This window comes from Leuciscus leuciscus (genome assembly GCF_965113295.1).
Source record: "Leuciscus leuciscus genome assembly, chromosome: 11".
Taxonomy (NCBI): domain Eukaryota; kingdom Metazoa; phylum Chordata; class Actinopteri; order Cypriniformes; family Leuciscidae; genus Leuciscus; species Leuciscus leuciscus.
Window position 1 is genome coordinate 187,501 of NC_138735.1, and position 21,285 is coordinate 208,785.

Sequence of the window (21,285 nt, forward strand, 5' to 3'; positions counted from 1 at the left end):
GACTGTAACGCAGTAACTGTAACTGTAAAAGCAGTTTATTCTTTCACACACAGACGCGCGATTCATATTTAGGCTAAACACTCTTTACAAATAGACGCGCGATTCATATTATAGAAACGCGATTCATCTTTTTGTTTACATAAGCCTACAACGTTATTCCATAACGTTATTCCACATTAACACTTGAGAAAGGATAACTTAGCCTACCTCACTCCTCAGCGGGATCTGCTCCTCATATCAGCACGGAAAATTTTCTCCATAAGGTAGGCTATATTATGCCTCTTTGTTTACAGCTGATGTGGGGGCGTTTCACAGACTGAAATGGTTCTCAGAATTTGCGTTTGAATAGCACGCGCTCTCCGGGGAGTGGTCACATTACTTTTGAATGGCTCCTAATGAGCTCGACTGGAGTCGCTCTCTTTTTATACAGATTACAGAAGCTGATAATATTTGTTTTTTATATAAATTACTTCATTTAAAAGCTGCGATCTCAAGCTTTATGCCCGTGGGTCTGTTTGCCTGTTTGACTGAATTTTCGCGGAGTTATAGATAATTTTCGAACGCGTTTCAAATGGGAGTTTACTGGCAGAGAGAAGGCAGAAATAGCATCATGTTAGTTTTTCTTTATTTGTCAAAAAGCAAAACACTTTATTTGTATTGTGAGTATACAGAAAAAAAATAGAAACTGAACAGGATCGATTGATGTATTACACGAAAATGAAAGATCAAAATTAACAGAGCATTTTGTGTTTATTTTTCATTGCTAAAAAAAAAAACGAGCAAAACGCGTGGGCGCGTTTTTGGTCCCCAGAGGGTTAAATCTCCTCATTCTTTGTGCAAGGTTGCTCTGAATGACAGGGCCTGATCGCTCCTAATAGGGCAGTTAGGGGAGTGTCTTTGTCTTTCTCAGGTGTTAAAAGCTTACATATTCATGAGATGATCACGCCTCTTCGAATATGGCTTTGTCACACAAAACACGTCTCAGAAATTTTAAATCAATATATTGTCTTATCTGAATGAGCAGTCAGGGTGATTTTCACATAGTTTTGGAGCAAATATTCTAGGCTATGTCATACCATTTTCAAAAGTCTTGTGAAGAAATAATCAGTATGGGTTTCATGGCCTTATTTCAGTGAGAATTTTTTTTTGTATTTTCACAAACCACGCATAAATGTCATTATCTCAAAACTACAAACTTTGACATACATGCTGCTGATATATTATTGTAGCAGAGTTTGTGCTGAATACAGTGTAATTAGACTTTAGCCATGAAAATGTCACTAGTAACAGAAAAAAACACAAATGTCAGAGCATGTCAGACCACCTCCAGGGCCCAGAAAACAGCTCAGACCTCAGAGGGTTAATTCTGAAAAAACAGAGATTCTAATTATTGGACAAAAAACTCCCACACGTAATAATCTAGAATACTGTCTAACACTTGATGGCTGCTCTGTCAAGTCTTCGTCGTCAGTTAGGAACCTGGGTGTGCTCTTTGATACCAATCTTTCATTAGAAAGTCACGTGTCTAGTATCTGTAAAACAGCATTCTTCCATCTTAAAAATATATCTAAATTACACCATATGCTCTCATTGACAAATGCGGAACAATTAGTTCATGCGTTCATGACCTCAAGGCTAGATTATTGTAATGCTCTACTGGGTGGTTGCCCTGCACGCTTAATAAACAAACTACAGCTGGTCCAAAACGCAGCAGCTCGAGTTCTTACCAGAACCAGGAAGTATGACCATATTAGCCCAGTTCTGTCAACACTGTACTGGCTCCCTATTAAACTGTCACATTTATGTTTATATTTACGTTTATGGTGTATGTTGCTTTGCCTATTATCATTAAAACTCTGTGTTGGAAGTGTAATCTTCATCTGCCTTCTTGCAACCACCCGTGACAGAAACATCGCATGCATTTTAAAATATTGCTGATTACTTACAAAGCACTAAATGGTTTAGCTCCAGTGCTTGAGCGAGCTCTTAACGCATTATAGTCCTTCACGTCTATTGTGATTTCAGGCCACCAAAACGCAGCTGTCATATAAATGAAGAGCCTGAACACATTAAAAGTTTTCTGTTTTCTGTTGAAAACAGTGTTGTGTAAGCGGCCCCTAAGATAATAACTAATAATTTTTACAATGGAAATTAATCAATCAAAAACTTACTTAAACTGGACAATAAGTAGAGCTGCTGTAAAGCCAAAACAATCTCTGTTCCATTATCACTTTCCAATTGTCACGACCGACTCAAAGCCGTGACAAATGAAATAAGGACAGAGTAAGGTTGGTATGGTTGCAACCAAAAATATTTATTAACATAAGTAGAAAAAAAAAAAATATATAATATAAAAAAAACAACGTAATCAAATACAATTTCTGTCAGACACATGATGTAAAAGTATTAGACAGAACAAAACTCAAAAGTAATAACAAGGTCGAAGTAAACAAACAGAAGCCAAAACCAAGCACAAAACAACCGGGAGCAAGTGAGCGCACCTTCATACACACTAACCCTGAGGTTTAGTAGAGGAAGAACACGCACATCATTCTCCTCATCAGACTCCGATCCACACTGTTATCTCTGTGAAGCGGATCGAAACAATCTGTAGCGCTATATACATGAAGGGGACTTATCTTGACTTGAGTTGGTTCTTCAGTCATATTAATCCACTGTCACAAAAGTCTAGTATTAACTCTAATTGTCTGGGACATCATTTTATGCTCCACTGTAATTCCAGATTTAAGACATGTACCTTGAAATCATTTTCAAAGTACAGAGTATACGTCAATTGAAAGACTCAATAGTGCTCACTTCTGCTTCTACACAGCCAACTTTTTCAGATTCTTTTGATTCTAAACTCGAAGCTGAGCCACTGACACAACAGAAGGGAAGCCAAACACAAACTGGTATGATTAGTAGCAGATTTAAAAGAAAGCTTTCCTTTATTTGCTTTTATGAGCAGCAAGAGCCAATGCAAATCCACATTAAATTAGCCTATCAGCCATTTCCTTAATAGTATCATTTTGATCTATGATACTTTTTTCATGTCCTTGTGGCTTTTCTCTCTTGCTGATTATATTTTCCTGATGCCAAGAGCACCCAGTTCAGGCATGTACCTCCACAAAAGACTTTTGATAAATATTTGCTGTGTGATGCATGGATTGTGTGCCTCCTCTGACCTTCATTCTCTGTCATTCATTCTTCTTTCTGTTTGACTGCATCTTGTCTATCCAAACCACATGAGGTGAATGTGAAACACTGATACAAGCACATTACACACACTTAATATATAGGGCCCTATTTTAACGATCTGAAACGCAAGTATCAAGTGCGAAACGCAAGTATCTTTGTGGGCGGGTCTCGGCGCTGTTGCTAATATACCGGCGGGATAAATGACTCTCCGACGCAAATCTAAAATGTGTTGGTCTGAAGTAGCTTCATTACTCATAGGTGTGGTTTGGGCGTAACGTGAAATAAACCAATCAGAGCGTCATCTCACATTCCCTTTAAGAGCAGGCGCGCTTGTTCCATGGCGGATTGCAATTACAACGGCGGATTTGCCAGACGCACGCCAGGAGCGGTTCACAGCCGAGGAGACCGACGTTCTCGTCAGGGCCGTAAAACACAGAGAAGTGACATTGGGGATGGAGAAACACACCCACATTAACGTCTCAGGTTACGTATGTAACCCTGGTTCCCTGAGAGGGAACGAGACGCTGCGTCGAGACGCGGTGGGAACGCCCTGCGTGATTGCGTCGTGAAGCACGTATATAATCAGTCCAATGGAAAGACGAGACGTCATAGGCGAGTGACGTCATCGACTAGGAAGCTATAAAGCACCCCTGCGACAGACCACGGCAGCTTCTGAAAGCCGAAGCAAGTCGATCACAGGCATGCAGGGAGTATGGCAAGGCGACGCAGCGTCTCGTTCCCTCTCAGGGAACCAGGGTTACATACGTAACCTGAGACGTTCCCTTTCAAGGGAACTTCGAGCTGCGTCGAGACGCGGTGGGAACCCAATACCCACGACGCCATATGACAAATGCCTGTTCTGTATGAAGACCATGCGCATACTAGGAAACAAGCACCCAAGACCCTGGAGTGGAGCCTAAGGTCCAAGTCATAAAATCTAACAAATGTATGCGGTGAGGACCTGCCTGCCGCATTACAGATGTCAGAGTGAAACTCCTGATAATAAAGCCTTAGAGGCAGCCATACTCCTGGTAGAATGGGCCGGGACAGCCAAAGGTGAAGGCTGTCCGGCCGCTTCATAAGCAAGTGAGATAGCCTCTACTACTCACTTGCTCAATATCTGTTTAGATGCAGGGCAACCTATCTTAGATAACCTGAAGCAGACAAATAACTGCTCTTATATATATGCCACAGGTTGCAGCTCTGTGGACATAAGCATCCAAGAGCCCGGACAGGGCAAAACAGATTAAGTTCTTCCTGATCTGGCTTGTATTAAGCCTCAAGTACCACGGAGAAGATGAAATAAGGATCTCTCCTCAGAGATAACCCAGCAAAGAAACATTCATTGCAGAAATCAAGTACTGTACCATAGGGCAGATAGCAAGATTCAGAAGGCATTCTCCACACCAGGCAGAGAACAATTTCCATTTCAATGCATATTCAGTCTTCTCGTGGAGGGAGCTCTAGACTGGAGTATGGTCTCCACGACCTCAGTCGAGAGACCTGAATCTATGAGCTGGGCCCCCTCAGAGGCCAAGCCCATAGTATCCATAACTCCGGAAGAGAGTAACTCCCGGGAGCAAAGATATCGGGAAATGCGTACAGGTGTAGCCTCAACCACACCTAATACGTTGCATCCAGTTCAAGCAGAGCTGGATGCATCAGGGAGAACCAAATGGGCAATGCGTTGTATAAACGATGCGAAAGGTAGACTTGAGTTTTGACCGAAGTTCTCCTAAAGGAGCTCCACCACCTTGGGGTGAAGTCCCCATTCCCCGGGCCTCAGCCCCTGCCTCAACAGGATATCTGCTCTGATATACGAGACCATCAGTGTGTTGTCTGGAAGGACAAGCACATGGTGACCTCTCAGGTCTGGCAGGAAGTATTTGAGAGCTCGAAATACCGCCATCATTTCTAGCCGATTTATGTGGCAAGAATGTTGATGGTCCTGCAAAAGACCTTTCGCCGAGCGGCCACTCGAAAGCGTTACGCGTCGACAAGAAGCCCCCAGCACTGGGCCCTGGGCGAGGAACCAAGGTTTCTTCCACATGACCAAGGCACGAAGGCATCGCCGCGTGACCTTGATCGTGCGAAATGGATTTCCCCTCGGAGAAAACCCCTTGATCCTGAGCCACTGCAAAGGTCTCATGTACAAAAGGCCAAAAGTGATTACGTTGGACGCAGCTGCCATGAGCCCCAACAGTCTCTGAAACTGTTTCACAGTGAGTGACTGGCCTAGTTGTATCCCCTTTACGGCTGTGAGAATCGCAGAAATACGTGCAGGAGACAGACGTGCTTGCATTATTGTCGAATCCCATAAAACACCCAGAAAAGTGGTCCTCTGAGCTGGGAGGAGCACACTCTTCTTGGCGTTGAGCCACAACCCCAACCTCTTTATGTGAGACAGAACGACATCTCGATGCCGAACCGCCAACTGCTCGGACTGAGCTAAAATCAACCAATCGTCGATAAAGTATAATACGCCAATGCCCTGGAGTCTCAGAGGAGCCAGAGCTGCATCCACGCATTTTGTAAAGATGCGGGGTGATAAACCTAGGCCGAAGGGAAGAACCCAATACTGGTATGCTTCGTCCCCGAAAGCAAACCTCAGGAACCTCCTGTGATGAGGATGGATAGATAAGTAAGCGTCCTTCAAGTCTATTGTGACAAACCAGTCCTCGGACTGAATCTGTGACAATCATGTTAGCGTATAGCATACTTTGAACTTGAGATTCTGAAACCTGCTGTTTAATTGACGCAGGTCTGGAATAGGACGCAACCCCTCATCCTCTTTCGGAACAATGAAGTAACGGCTGTAAAACCCTGACTGTCTGCTGGGAGGAGAAACCCCTTCTATAGCTCCTTTTGCAGAAGTGTCAGTACTTCCTGCTCCATAACCAGAGCCTGCTCGGGGTCCACCACTGTGGGGAGGACCTCTAGAAATCTGTGCGGACGAGAACCGAACTGAATTCTGAAACCCTTTTCTAAAGTGTGCAGGACCCACTGAGAAATATATGGCAGTAGTTTCCACGCTGCCAGAAATTCTACTAGGAGAACCAGTCTCTCGAGACTGGCCTCTGGATTTGGTTGAACAGTCACTTTGGTGCCCTGAAGCGGCGAACCGGCAGGGAACAACCAAACTGACCGTTCTACGCCCCTCCTCGGAGGATCGTATGGGGACGCTGACACCTCGGTGCCCTGAAAGGAGAACCGGCAGGGAACAACCGAACTGGCAGCGCTGCGACCCTCCTCAGAGAGTCGCACCCCAGAGGGTGCCGAGGAGAAACGATTTCTCAAAACCGTCCCTGCCCCGGGGGAACCTTCAGAAGCCTGATAGCCTCAGCGTCAGGACTTCTGTCTAAGTTTTATTAGAGATAACGACAGTCCTCAGATCTTGTCTACCTCTAACTAGCTTTGTTCCTACGAACCTCCTCGGAGGATCGTTGGAAAAAGCAGGCACCTCAGCGCCCTGAAACGGCGAACCGGCAGGGAAACCGAACTGACTGCTCTACGTCCCTCCTCGGAGGATTGTTTGGGGACGCTGACACCTCGGTGTCCTGAAACGGCGAACCGGCAGGAAAACCGAACAGCCAGCGTTGCGACCCTCCTCAGAGAGTCGCACCCCAGAGGGCGCCGAGGAGAAACGATTTCTCAAAACCGTCCCTACCCCGGAGGGGACCACCCTCAGAAGCCTGCAGCCTCGGCGTCAGGGCTTCTTCCATTTTTAGCTATTTTAGAGATAAAACAGTCCTCAGATCTTGCATATCTCTAACTGGCTAGACTGTGACCGCCACCCAGGTCCCCATCGATTGTGGATGAGCCCGAATGGCGAATCTTTGTTTTACCGCACTCTATGCTGCGAGGAGCTTAAGTATGCTGAGACTGCTCCCGCCCAGCAGTCTCAGGAACGTTAGATCGGTGAGGAAGAAACCTTTGGAGTTTTTTCTTCGTTTTTTTGAAAGCGGAGCGTCCAGAAGAAAAGACATATTTTATCTTAATTTTTCTTTACATCAGAAAAACTATATATATATATATATATATAAATATAACACTCCGTGGCCACCAGCAGGAAACAACCGAACTGGCAGCGCTGCGACCCTCCTCAGAGAGTCGCCACCCAGAGGACGCCGAGGAGAAACGATTTCTCGAAACCGTCCCTCCCCGGTATAGTTTATCTGTTGTTACATCCTCACATTCATCCATGCTTATATATTTTACCTACCAGTGCTGCCTAATAATATTTATCTATTATTTATGGTGGCTGGTGGGTAACGTCGGGGTTATGATGACACCAACACGGGAGAGATAGCTCGCAAGCGTCTCTTTAACCCGAGGCACTGTCATCCCATGATACTTAATACCCATAACATTACTATAGTAGAAGTTTAGGGATAAAACACATAAACAGAAACCGGTTTATTCCACGATCTCGACACCTCAGTGTGGAGATAGGGAAAAAACGGCACTCCCCGATGAGGAGGCTGAGATATAGAGTTTTCCTTATACTTTCACTCTCATATATGTTCGGCTGGCCAGTAATATTTAACTTAGCAACAGCATTATATAAAACCTCCTTTTATAAGCTCCTCTTTATTCAACAGAGTTATGAGCTGACTTATTTATTTATTTATTGAAAACTCATAAACATCTGCCTTATTTTCTTTTATTTATTTATTTTTAAAACAAAAACACTAACGATACCAATTCCTCAGAACTGGAAATCGCAGCTTTCGTGCCTCATCCCGGGGAGGAGAAACCGCAGAGCGTGCTTCTCCCCGAGATAAGGCACGTGGATCGAACAGGTGTTTGTTAGAACCATTTGCGATCCCCAAGATGCGCGTCGACGCCGTGCCTCGGCAGCAGCGGGACCCGCGCCTCGGGGCGCGCGCACCGAACCGTCCTCCTCGAAGAACGGCCGGCGGGAGCGGAGCGTCCTCACGGACAGCTTCTCGCAATGCTCACAGTCAGCCCCCTCGAGAACTGACTGTTGGCATGCTCCACTCCCAAACAAGCAACACAAAGCTGAAGTGTGTGTCCCCACCCGTGATATAACGTGGGGAGGGAACAACACAACACTTGCTTGCTCTCTTTTGCCATAATAAATATTGCAACTTGACAGACAACAATAAATATGACAATGACAGAATACACAGATCGCTTGCTGAAGGCACAGAAGCTGCCGTGGTCTGTCGCAGGTGTGCTTTATAGCTTCCTGGTCGATGACGTCACCCGCCTATGACGTCTCGTCTTTCCATTGGACTGATTATACACGTGCTTCACGACGCAATCACGCAGGGCGTTCCCACCGCGTCTCGACGCAGCCTGAAGTTCCCTTGAAAGGGAACTACGGTTAAACAGGCGTATGATAATTTGGGTAAATGTGTAAGCTAGATGTATGCTTTTATAATAAACTATCTATCTATCTATCTAATCTATCTATCTATCTATCTATCTATCTATCTATCTATCTATCGTAATAATGTATGATTTGCAAAAATGAAAATTGCTGCTTCTGTGTAGATGAGAGAATCAAAGTGTATGCGCGTTGTGCACACGCTACATTGATTATGGCCAAGCATGCGCCCTTAAAATAGCATATGAATAACATGCGCAACGCGCCACTGACTTTAAACTAGATTTTTTCGGTTAGTGGCGAAATTCAAGTTCAAGTTCAAGTTCAAGTTCAATTTATTGTCAATTCTTACTCTATGTACAGAACATAAAGAAGATTGAAATTTCGTTTCCCTCAGACCCATGGTGTTAAAATCCCCAACACAACACTAGACAATTATTAAAAATTATATATAAAATCACAATACAAACATTCGGCACATGATAATTTCAATAAGTTAAAAGTATAATAGCAGCAATTTTTTAAAGTGTCTAGTGCATTGTGTTCGTATGTATGTATCTATGTGTGTGCACATGTTTGTATGTATGTGTGTGTATGTGCATGTGTGTGTGTATACATGCTTGTATGCGTGTGTATATACATGTGTGCATATACATGTGTGCATATCCATTTGCTATTATAACAAAGAGTCAAAGTTCAGTGCAGAGAGGGAAGTACTAAAAAGGCAGGAGGAAGAGAGTTAAATTTCCTGACGGCCTGGTGGATAAAACTTTTTGTCAGTCTAGTGGTTCGGGCCTGCAGGCTCCGAAACCTCTTCCCAGATGGCAAAAGTCTAAAAAAGCAGTGTGAGGGGTGGGTGGGATCACCCACTATGCTGAGTGCTTTTTTGGTTAATTGGGAGTTATAAATGTCACTGAGGGGAAGCAATGTAGCACCTACGATTTTTCCGGCTGCATTCACTATACGCTGCAGCATTTTCTGGTTGTGAGTAGTGGAATTACCAAAGCACACAGTGATGCAGCATGTCAGGACGCTCTCAATGGTACCACGATAAAAAGAGCACATGATGGGTGCCGGGGCTCTAGCTTTCTTCAGTTTGCGCAGGAAATAAAGGCGCTGTTGGGCCTTCTTAGCCAGTGATGCGGTGTTAGAAGACCAGGAGAGATCCTCTGTTATGTGCACACCCAGGAACTTGGTGCTGCTTACTCTCTCCACAGCAGCACCATTGATGATCAAAGAAGGGTGCTGGGTATGAGCTCTCCAAAAGTCCACAACAATCTCCTTTGTTTTCTCTACGTTTAAACAGAGATTGTTTTCTCTGCACCACCTGGCCAATTGGCACACTTCATTTCTGTAGTTTGTCTCATCATTGTTGTTGATGAGACCCACCACAGTTGTGTCATCCGCAAACTTAATAAAACGATTTGTGCTGTACATTGGTGAACAGTCATGGGTTAGTAGAGTAAAAAGCAGGGGGAACACATCCCTGGGGAGCCCCTGTGTTCAATATGATGGTGCTAGATGTGTTTTTACCAACCCGAACTGCCTGTGGTCTTCCAGTAAGAAAGTCCAACAACCAGTTGCACAGAGAGTTGTTTAGGCCAAGCTGGTCCAGTTTCTGTATTAACTGCTGTGGAATGATGGTATTAAAAGCCGAGCTAAAATCTATAAAAAGCATTCTCACATAAGAGTTCTTTGTTTCCAAGTGAGAGAGGGCTGAATGAAGAGCAGTAGAAACTGCATCATCGACGGATCGGTTGGCCTGATATGCGAACTGGAAAGGATCCAGGGAAGGAGGAATAATGTGTTTGATATGTTGCATGACTATCCGTTCAAAGCACTTCATGACAATAGGAGTCAGTGCGACTGGGCGATAGTCATTAAAGACAGATGGGGTTGATTTCTTTGGAATTGGTATTATTGTAGTAGTTTTAAAGCATGTAGGTACAACAGCCTGGCTCAGAGAAATATTAAAGATGTCCGTAAAGACATCTTTGAGCTCAATCCTTTAGCACCCGACGAGGTATATTGTCTGGACCAACTGCTTTTCGGGTGTTGATCTTGGAGAAGGATCTCATCACGCTGGTCGGAGAAAGACACAGAACCTGGTCGTCATAAGGTAGTATGATCTTCTGTGCATGAGTGGAGTTGTGTGCTTCAAAGCGTGCAAAGAAGTTATTGAGTTCATTTAGCAAAGAGATGTCACTATCACAGGTCTGTGTTGAGGGCTTGTAATCCGTGATTGTCTGGATTCCCTGCCACAGTCTCCTTGTGTCTCTACTGTCTTCGAAGTTCTGGGCTATCCTTTTAGCGTACTGTTTTTTTGCCTTTCTGATGCCCCGGGACAGGTTGGCCCTTGCCATTCTCAGGCCCTCATCATTACCAACTCTGAAGGCAGCATTTTGTGCCCTCAGTGGGCTATGAACCTCTCCTGTCAGCCATGGCTTCTGATTAGCACGTATGAAGATAGTCTTAGTTACAGTTACATCGTCAATGCATTTGGTGATATAGGCAGTAACTGTCTCAGTATATTCCTGAATATCAGTCTCGTAGTTGTAAGTTGCAGCCTTTTTAAACATGTCCCAGTCTGTAGTGGCAAAACAGTCCTGAAGTGCTGAGGAGGTACCATACACGTACCTGTCTTTGGATTGGTTTAGTGACTTTCACCCTTGGTCTATATGCTGGTGTTAACATGACAGTGGTGTGGTCAGAGAAACCAAGGGGAGGGAGGGGTGAAGCTTTATATGCCCCTCTATGAGTTGTATATACCAGATCCAAAGTATTTTCCCCCCGCGTTGGAAAGTCAACATGTTGGTATATTTTTGGAAACACAGATCTAGGGTCTGTGTGGTTAAAATCTCCAGCCAATATGAGGAATCCATCAGGATGTACTGTCTGTTGCTCATTAATGGCATGATACAAATCATTGAGTGCTTCGTTCTTATCGTTATTATTAGTGCTGGGTGGAATGTAAACAGCAACCAGCAAGATCGCTGTAAATTCCCTCGGAATATAAAAGGGTCGGCACTTGAGGATAATAAACTCCACTAGAGGTGAACAATGTCTACAGACTACCACAGTATCCCCACACCAAGCATCATTGATGTACACACAGACCCCGCCACCGCTGGTCTTACCGCCCTTGACGAGGACTCGGTCCGCTCGATGACACGTCAGTTGATCAATCTGAATGGCGGAGTCCGGAATGTTGTCTTTAAGCCACGTCTCCGTAAATATAAAAACACAGCAGTCTTTAAGCGTCCGCTGGACAGATCTCAGTAGCCGTATATGGTCCATTTTATTATCCAAGGAGCGTACATTGGCAAGCAAAATGGTTGGAATAGCCGGCTTGTGTGGGCTGGCCGCTAGCCTAGCCCGAATACCTCCACGCTTTCCCCTCTTTTGTTTCCTCTCAAACCGCTTACGGCGCCTTCTCAGCGGTTGAATTACAGCAGTCGAGGTCAGTGATGTAGTAGGCCGGCGAAGTAATCCTAATGTCCTAAGCTCGTCAATGTCCACAGAGCTTAACTCATAAGAAGCTTTGTTTATGTCTAACATAAACCTCCGATCATATGTGCGCCTAAAATTAGACAAACGCGTCAAACACTCACTCTCACTCAAACTCAACGACTTATACGAGGGTGAACATGTAAACACCATACTGGGACTGAGAGGAGCCGGTGCGTGTGCACTTTGCGCTGAACCGCCCCGGGAGCGCAAGTGTATTTCTTGGTTAACCGACGTGTGTCTGTGGAGGGAAAAGTCTGGGTGCAAAATAGGAATGATACATGCGTCGGTGTACAAAGTCAATTGCGCTGGGTGCAAGATAGGGCCCATAATCTCATATTATGGCTGACTGTGTTGATAATTAATTATTACTTTATGGCCCGGTTTCACAGACAGGGCTTAGATTGAAAAACCCATCACTGGTGTGCATCTACAAAACAATGGCACAACATATTTTAAGCTATGCTTTCAGTTAAAACAGTTCAAATGTGCATTTTAGTCTGGGACTAGGCTTGAGCCTTGTCTTTGAATACAGACAAAAGTGTTTTAAATTAAACTAGAAGACTAATCAGTGCAAATTCATGAGAGGAATGTGCTTTATTCGTGCAATTAATGCATATATACATTAATTCATTAATTAATTCAATTAATTAATTAATTACATTTATCCAGCGCTTTTCTCAGCACTCAAAGCGCTTTACATAGAAGGGGTGAATCTCCTCAACCACCACCAATGTGCAGCATCCACTTGGATGATGCGACGGCAGCCATATTGCGCCAGAACGCCCACCACACACCAGCTTACTGGTGGAGAGGAGACAGTGATGAAGCCAATCAGTATATGGGGATGATTAGGAGGCCATGATGGACAGAGGCCAAGGGGGCCTGAGTTCGCGGTTCTGGGTTCGCGGCTCTGGGTTCGCGGTTCTGAGTTTGCGGTTCGGAGTTCGCGGCTCTGAGTTCGCTCTTCTGTCCACGAGAGCATGGTGTGCGGACCCGGCACTTCTGTCTAGTTTGGTTTCGGTTCAGTGTCGGGGTTCGGACATGCTCTGTGTGTTTTATTTCCACTGAGTGAACGGGATGGTTTCGGTTCCGTGTCGGGGTTCAGACATGCTCTGTGTGTTTTATTTCCACTGAGTGAACGGGATGGTTTCGGTTCCGTGTCGGGGTTCAGACATGCTCTGTGTGTTTTATTTCCACTGAGTGAACGGGATGGGATTCTCTGTGCGCTCTGGTCTCATTGTGTGAACGTGTGTTTTGGAGTTCGCTCGGGCCGTACGCTCTTCTGTCCGTGTGTGTGTGTGTTGTGTTCTGTGCAGCAGAAGCTCGTGGTTTTCCATCGGTCCTGTGCTTTCATGTACTCATGTTTGGTGTGGACAGGCGGTCGGTGAGGGCTCTCATTGACTGCTTGTTCGTGTTGTGATTGTGTTCGCTGGTCGTGTGCTTGTTTTTGTCATGTTTGGTGTGAGCACATGGCTTGTCATGTTTGTTTCTATGTGCCATGTGCTCTCCTGTCGATTGCCTTAACCTCACCCCTATTGTTCCTTGATTATTGGTTTATTTGTCCACCTACTCTCTCGTTACCCTCCTATTTATTCTCCTTATGTTCTCTGTCCTGTGCCAGCAAAGCCCATAACACTGCATCTTTGAGTCCTCGCTCATCCTTCACTACAACCTTGACAGATTGGTTATTACTATAGTCATCGTACTTAAATTCTATAATCAATGAATTTCATTTTTATTACCGTAAAGATGTATTGTTGCATTTTGACACCCGTAATAAACATGCACAGCGCTACACGTACCTGTCCAGGTGCAGCAGTTTCACACAGCAGTGTCTCGTACTCAAGAGCAAACACTGGAGCGTTATCATTAATGTCCATGACTGTGATCAAAGCGATTCCTCTGCCAACCTGAGACGGGTCCTCTGAGACACACACACATACACACACACACACACACACACACACACACACACACACACACACACACACACACACACACACACACAGTTAGCATCAACAGCTATTCGCTAAGACATACAGACTCACCACATAGAAAGAGACTTTTGATTGGTGGTCTAAGACGGGTCAATAATACAGTATGATGTTATGTCTAGATCAGGGGTGTCCAATCCTGCTCCTGGAAGGCCAACATCCTGAACACTTTAGCTTGCCTTTCAGAACTCTGTTTGCATCACTGAATCACTTACCTGTTATCCCTGTAAAGCTGACATGACGTTATCTTCTACCCGCTCCAACACACGGCTGGTTCGGTGTGTTTAATAAGGGTTAGCTGAACTCTGCAGGACAGTGCAGGATAGGTTTCAACACCCCTAGTCTAGATCGTTATGATTTTCTGACAAATAAAGAAATCAGAATTGTAGTTTTGTAGTTTTGAATGGTTGACTATTCGCCAACCTGCAAACGAGTCAATTAGTGAAACCAGTTTTCGATTTATTTAGTGTTAACTTTATCTTGAGAATGTGTGAATTAACTTGTGGAGAACTTTCCAGTCTGATCTGTAAGAATGAATAATGTTAGCAATGACATTTAGTGTGTGTTGATGAGAGTCACATCAAGATTCTGTGGAGTGAGATCCTTTATCCTTGAAAGTGTTATTCTGTACGTGTGTCACCTCACGGCAAGACATCTCCATAATTAAACAAAGAACAGTTGTGTAGACATGCCTTAGTCAGCAGCTCAGCTCATAGACCCTGAGCTACAGGCCACAATCAGTCCCAGAAGAACATTCACATTCAAGTGCTTTATTGTCCTATCTATCTATCTATCTATCTATCTATCTATCTATCTATCTATCTATCTATCTATCTATCTATAACAATATTAGCTCAAACATTAACTCACAAACATAACTAACACTAAACAAACATACATACATTCATACATACATACATACATGCATAGGTAAAGGGGTGAGTGATGTGGAGCCGGAAGCAGGAAATAGAACTATGGAAAAGATCTATTTAACATTGAAAAGAACCATAAGCTTATCATTTTCAGAGCACCTCATTAAATTGATACTTGCATGGTCAATTCTTGAAGTGGTTGAAGATTGGGTTCGTTGATGGGTCCGTGAGTGTCAAACGTCACTGTATAAGTTGCAATCGTTTCTTCTCCGCTGGATGGAGAAGATATGCTGGACTTTGGTGGTTAGTTCGACACTGTTCTCATAGCTGAAGTGCAGATTGTGGCCTGCCAGCCCTGGGCCGGAGAGGACACGCAGAGAAAATGGTGGGAGTTGTGATGGACTTCTTCTGCATTGAATGAAGATGTTGAACTCCTGAGGTTGTCCTTGATGCTGTTGTGGTGGAGAGAGAGTCCTCTCTCTCCGGATGAGCACATGGCTGTTGTGAGTCGAGGCCTGCTGCAGGGCCCTGGGCCCCAGTGTGTGCATGTGTGTGTGTGGGGGGGTATCAGCTGAGTAACAGCAGAAGCAGTGTTGTAGTCGGATGAGAAGCGCTGAGAAGGGAGGCAGGGCTAACGGAACCCTCTGGGGACGGATTGGGCGGTACCGCCCAAAATGGCATACTTTTACAAATGTGTAATTATCTTAAAAACTATTAATGATAGAGAGATGCGGTCTTTTTTGCCGTCTTCCTCAGACTCCGCTGAAAACAGTGGTATATGGTGTACACACTTCCTTGTTGCGCAATACCACTGCGTATAAGGCCAATGAAATCGATGTTGTTAGGAATATTCCACGCGCAAAGACCAATGGAAAAATTGCCGCTGGGAGGAATATTTTTCTTGCCCAATCAGAGGAAGGTTACCATGACGTATTCTAGCTAATCAGAGGACTCTGTAGCCTTGCAAGGGGTGGTACTATAGTAAGTGATATGACGCAAATAGCATCGAGTGGAGAAGGAGACAGAGAGCGAACGGAGCGTAGAATTACACACACAGATTTATATGAGAGAGACAGAACAATTATAATGTTTATATATATAGCATATTAGCAATTATAGCATTATTATTTTATTGTTTTAGCACTTTTATGATGGCAAGCAGTAAAAGATTTACCTCAGAACAAGCTCTGGAACAATTAACAGTTACTGGAAAGTGACGAGGAGAAATTCGAATCACTGGCATGCCTGAGAAAAAACGCCTGGGACTGTTTGTATATAAAGTTCATTATTTAATTGTTCTTTACACTTTTGATTGAACAATTACAAATGTCTGTCAAGTAAAGGGTTTGAGAAAAATATATATTTTGTTCAAAAACTGTTCACTATTGTTGTGTAAGGTGTGATTTTCAGTAATAAATTACTAAAATAAAATTTTCGTTTTTTGAAATTATCTAGTTTATTTTAATTTTTTTACTCATACTTCCTTTATAAACACATTACATGCATTCTTATGTTAGCTTAAGGTCTTCTGAATCCATAGATACCAAACACATGGTGTTCCATCTCCATAACATGGTTTATAAGCCCAAATGTAAAAATAGAGAAAACTGACCAAAAAGGGCTTAGTCCCCAGAGGGTTAAAGCTTAACAAAAGGCACACCTTGCAGGTGGTCTTAAACCAATCAGAAAGGGGGGATTTCTGGCGGGAGTTTCCTTTGTTGGAAAGATTTATGACGCTGTCTCAAGTACTCTTTTCTGTTCATTAATACTCAGATAGAACAAATCCACACTGCATTCTAAGAGAAGGTGATGCACATCAAAGCATGAGTCATCAAAGGAGGATTAATTAGATAGGAAACATGATACAGGAGGTTACAATGACCGTTGGTTGTATAATAAAATACATACCATGGTGTATACATAATAGGACACAAAACATCACAATCATTCACACAGTTTCTGGGATGCACATTCATTTCTAGATCAGTTCGTTTCTGATTAATGCAGCGAAGTCTGCATGGAAGATTGTTTCTGTCTCCCCATTGTCTCTCTCCTGCACATGCGGCCACATTCTTTTTGATCGTAAAACTCTCTGTGTTTCCTGTAACAAGACACCGTCCTGCCAGTGTGTTAGCTTCATTTGGGATGTTAGCTTTTGGTGAAAGTTTCACAGTGAGTTTGCTGGATTATTCATTAAATAAATGAATTGTGTTTGTCCGATTGGTCCAGACGCTACATATCTCTCTCTCTCTCTCTATATATATATATATAGATATATATATAGATATACATGGGTGTCGGAAGAAAAAAAAAAAAATGGGTGGGTCCTCCCCCAGAAAAATGTTACTGGAGTAAATACCATTTCATTTATTCTAGTGTCTTTTAATTAAAACAAGTAAACTAAACTCCACTTCACGTCGGGCGGTTCTTTGCCTCCACGTCGTGCATTAAATGCACAGCTATCCGTGGATTATCCCGCTAATACCATGGTCATTTGCCAGCAATGACAACTTAAAGCTGTTATTGATGTTTGCAACGCAATATTTGACTGGAAGGGTTCAACGGGCGGTTACTTTCGTCAGTTGCGGCTCGTTAAGAAATATAATGTAGCGATTCAGCGGAAATGGAGTTTAATTTATTAGGGAATTCCTCAAGTGGAATGGATTTGACTGACGGCGCTCTGAAAAGCGAACAGACAAATGCGCTGAATCAGAGACGGTAAAAGTAAGTGGGTCCAATATTATTGGTCTTAAAAAGTGGGTGGGTCTTGTCCCACCCATATACAATGGTTCCGACGCCCATGTATATATATATATATATATATATATTCTGACTAAGGCATGTATACACAATTGTTCTGCTTTTAATTATGCAAATGTAGATTATCAGATGTGGCTTATATTATACTCACGGTTCTCAGTGGCAAATATGGTGATGTTGTGGACTGAATTGAGTTCTCTGTCGAGAGGTTTGGCTGTGCTGATGACACCAGACAGAGCATCCACGTTGAAGAAGCGCTCCAGGTCTGTGTTACGGTCTATGGAGTACCTGGACACACCAGTCACGAGTCTTTCAATAATAACACGGACAATAAACTAATATTTATAGGCTTTCTTCTTTTCTTATTCATCATCATTGGCTCTAACCTGGAAAAGAATTCACCTGGTTAACTGTAACATGACTAAAAGTATTCTTGGATGCTTTTTCCCCCTATTAATTTAAACTTAGCATATCCTCAACAGTCTTCTAGTGTTCAGTCACGCTTACGTTTAGTGTGTGTGTGTGTGCCTTTTCTTATTAAACTTCATTTTGGAACTCCACTCTTCATCTTCGTCTGTTTGCCTGCAACCACCCGTGTCAGTTCTATTCAGAATGTCTATATACTTACTGTTATAGACTACTACAAGTCATACCCTGAAGCAGTAGTCATTGCTGATATAACTTCCAGGACCGTTTCCAAGGAAATTATGCAAATATTTGCCAGATTTGGGTATCCCTTGGAAGTAGTGACTGACAACGGGAAGCAGTTTGTCGGATACGTCTTCGAGGCATTTCTGAGAACTAGTGGAGTTAAGTACATCAAGGCCTCAACTTACTACCCCAAAAGTAATGATAAAATAGAACGATTTCATCGTTTACTTGGAGAAAGCCCTCAAAGCAGCTAAAAGTGAAGGACAAAATTGGAGTGAAGATCTCTCAAAGATTCTTCTTGCCTATCGATCTACACCACATAGAGCATGGGGTGAGACACCAGCTTATCTGATGTTTGGACGAGATGTGCGTACGAAGTTGCCTAGTCTCATCACAGACAAAAGAGAAACAAAAGACATTGAAAGTCATCATAAAAGGTACAATGAGAAAATGAAACAGTACGCAGACATGACAAGACGAGCCAAGGAACACAACTTTAACCCCCTGGGGTTCAGATCATTGCACTTGTTTACACTGTCTCGCAGCGCTGTGAGGAATAATAATAATGGAAAACGTACCTCAGAAGTGCTGGTATTTCGAGGAGCAACGGATGGAATACTGTAGTAAGTTTTTTTTCATTCTCAAGTAAATCGCGTTTCTGTCTGTGTGAATGAACGGCAGAGATGCGCTGTTTACCACAACTCGCAAAAAGACGGTTTAAATTTGAATTGCGTTTCTGTGTGTGAATGAATGATCTGCTTTTAGCAAACTATTTTGCTATACTGAGTAAAAATCGACTGAAATATGTTGAAATAAAATGTATTTGTATAAGCAACGTATTAAACTGCAAATTAACATTTATATTCCTTATAATAAAAACGAAAGACCTATGTGTAGACTTGGAATTTAGTCTTTCCCCTTATTATTAGATTCACAGGACCGGACACCAGTTATCTTGCCAAGAAGAATCTTTTATTCTTATATGTCAGGAGAGAAACTCTGAGAAGATGTTACATTCATGCCAGGTCTATACGTTCTCGTATTTCTCTTCCCTCACATCTCTTAGTTTCTCTCTCCTCTCTTAGTTTCTCTGATGTGTACAGTAAGATTGAGCTTATATACATCACTGAGAGGCTTCCTTTTATGGTAACAAACTATATTGCTTGAGCTTTAAAAATGTCATGCGAACACATGGCACAATTCACTTCCATATTAAGAACATATCTTTGTTGCTTACATCTGCATCAGTTGGAAACATGTTACAGTACACACCCCTCTGTCTTCCTATATCTCTGACATATGATCTTCATATGAATCCATGCTATCTATAGTCTCTCCCATGCACTCAAACTCACATGCACATAAAACTCTATAACTCTATAAGATACTACAACTGATTATGAATATGAATAAAGAATAATAGTACAGATACATAATATTCAATAATAAAATAATGAAATTATATTAAAAGATGAAATTTTAGTCTTCACTATGTTACAGACAAATGAAAGACAACATTTCGTTGACTAGTTTTGGATAGATTACACATTTTTACTGTAAAATATCTGCCACCTCAAATAAGCTTTTGTTTGCCAATTTTTGCTAATATGTTCAATATAGTATGTTTCGTCAATGTAGGCTATATTCGAAGTAATGAATCCTTAACTTTGAAATATGTATGATAAAATGTATGCTTTAGTTTTTACAAAGAAAGATTACACTTCAATTGTTGTTGTAATTGTAACCTTTTTAATAAAAAAGATATATTTACAAGGTAGATGTAAACAAATTTTAAAAGGTAAATATAAGCCTTTTCTTTAAATAATTTTTATTGTGTTTTATTATTGACAAATTTGGGGAGAGGATACATATTCCAAAACTGAAAATACAGTATGAGAATTAACTGCACAATTACTAGACATGTTTTCCTTGGATATTATACAATTTGCAAGCAAAATCTGTAAAAAAAAATAAAATAAAATAAAATTTGGTAGAATTTGGTAGAATATATATATATATATATATATATATATATATATATATATATATATATATATATATATATTGCTCTTGCATTCTTTCTTGTGGCTATAGGTGACACACCTGAATGAATGGCTCATTAAGTATGCGGGCCCCATTGTCTCCTCAGGTGTGAATCACTAAATATGCATGATGCTGTTGAATGGTTGACGCCCCTTGCGCATATTGTCTTTACGAACAAAAAGTGTTTTACAAGATTTAAATCAATGTATTGTGTTATGTGAATGATAAGGGCAGGATGATTTTCACATCATTTTGAAGAACAAACTCTAGGCAACGACATCCATTAGTCAAAAGTCTTATTGTCACATATTTAGTATGTGTTTTGTGGCCTTATTTCAGAAACTTTAGTTTTTAGTTTTTTCAATAACCATGCATAAACATTATTCTCTCAAAAATACAAACATGTACATGCATGTTGCTCACATATTATGGTAGCCCTGTTTGTGCTAAATAGAGTGTAATTATACCTTTGCCATTAACCCTCTGGGGTCTGAGGCGTTTTTGGGGTCCTTGAGATGTTCTGACATGCCCTGACATTTGTGCTTTTTTCAGTTGCTTATAAACATATTAATGGCAAAGGTATAATTACACTCTATTTAGCACAAACAGGGCTACCATAATATGTGAGCAACATGCATGTACATGTTTGTATTTTTGAGAGAATTATGTTTATGCATGGTTATTGAAAAAACTAAAAACTAAAGTTTCTGAAATAAGGCCACAAAACACATACTAAATATGTGACAATAAGACTTTTGACTAATTGATGTCGTTGCCTAGAGTTTGTTCTTCAAAATGATGTGAAAATCATCCTGCCCTTATCATTCACATAACACAATACATTGATTTAAATCTTGTAAAACACTTTTTGTTTGTAAATGCAATATGCGCAAGGGGCGTCAAC

At 42.2% G+C, this 21,285-nt stretch overlaps 1 protein-coding gene across 1 annotated transcript in view; it reads right to left on the reverse strand.

Moving 5' to 3' along the window:
- The window catches only part of LOC309509726 (cadherin-7), a 159,194-nt gene that overhangs the window by 32,892 nt on the left and 105,017 nt on the right, over positions 1-21,285 (reverse strand). The window contains exons 7-8 of the mRNA XM_082184550.1: positions 17,839-17,975; positions 13,864-13,985 (exon numbers count right to left, since the gene is read on the reverse strand). Of these exons, the coding sequence (XP_082040676.1) occupies positions 13,864-13,985; positions 17,839-17,975 (259 nt within the window). The remainder of the gene's footprint in view (positions 1-13,863; positions 13,986-17,838; positions 17,976-21,285) is intronic.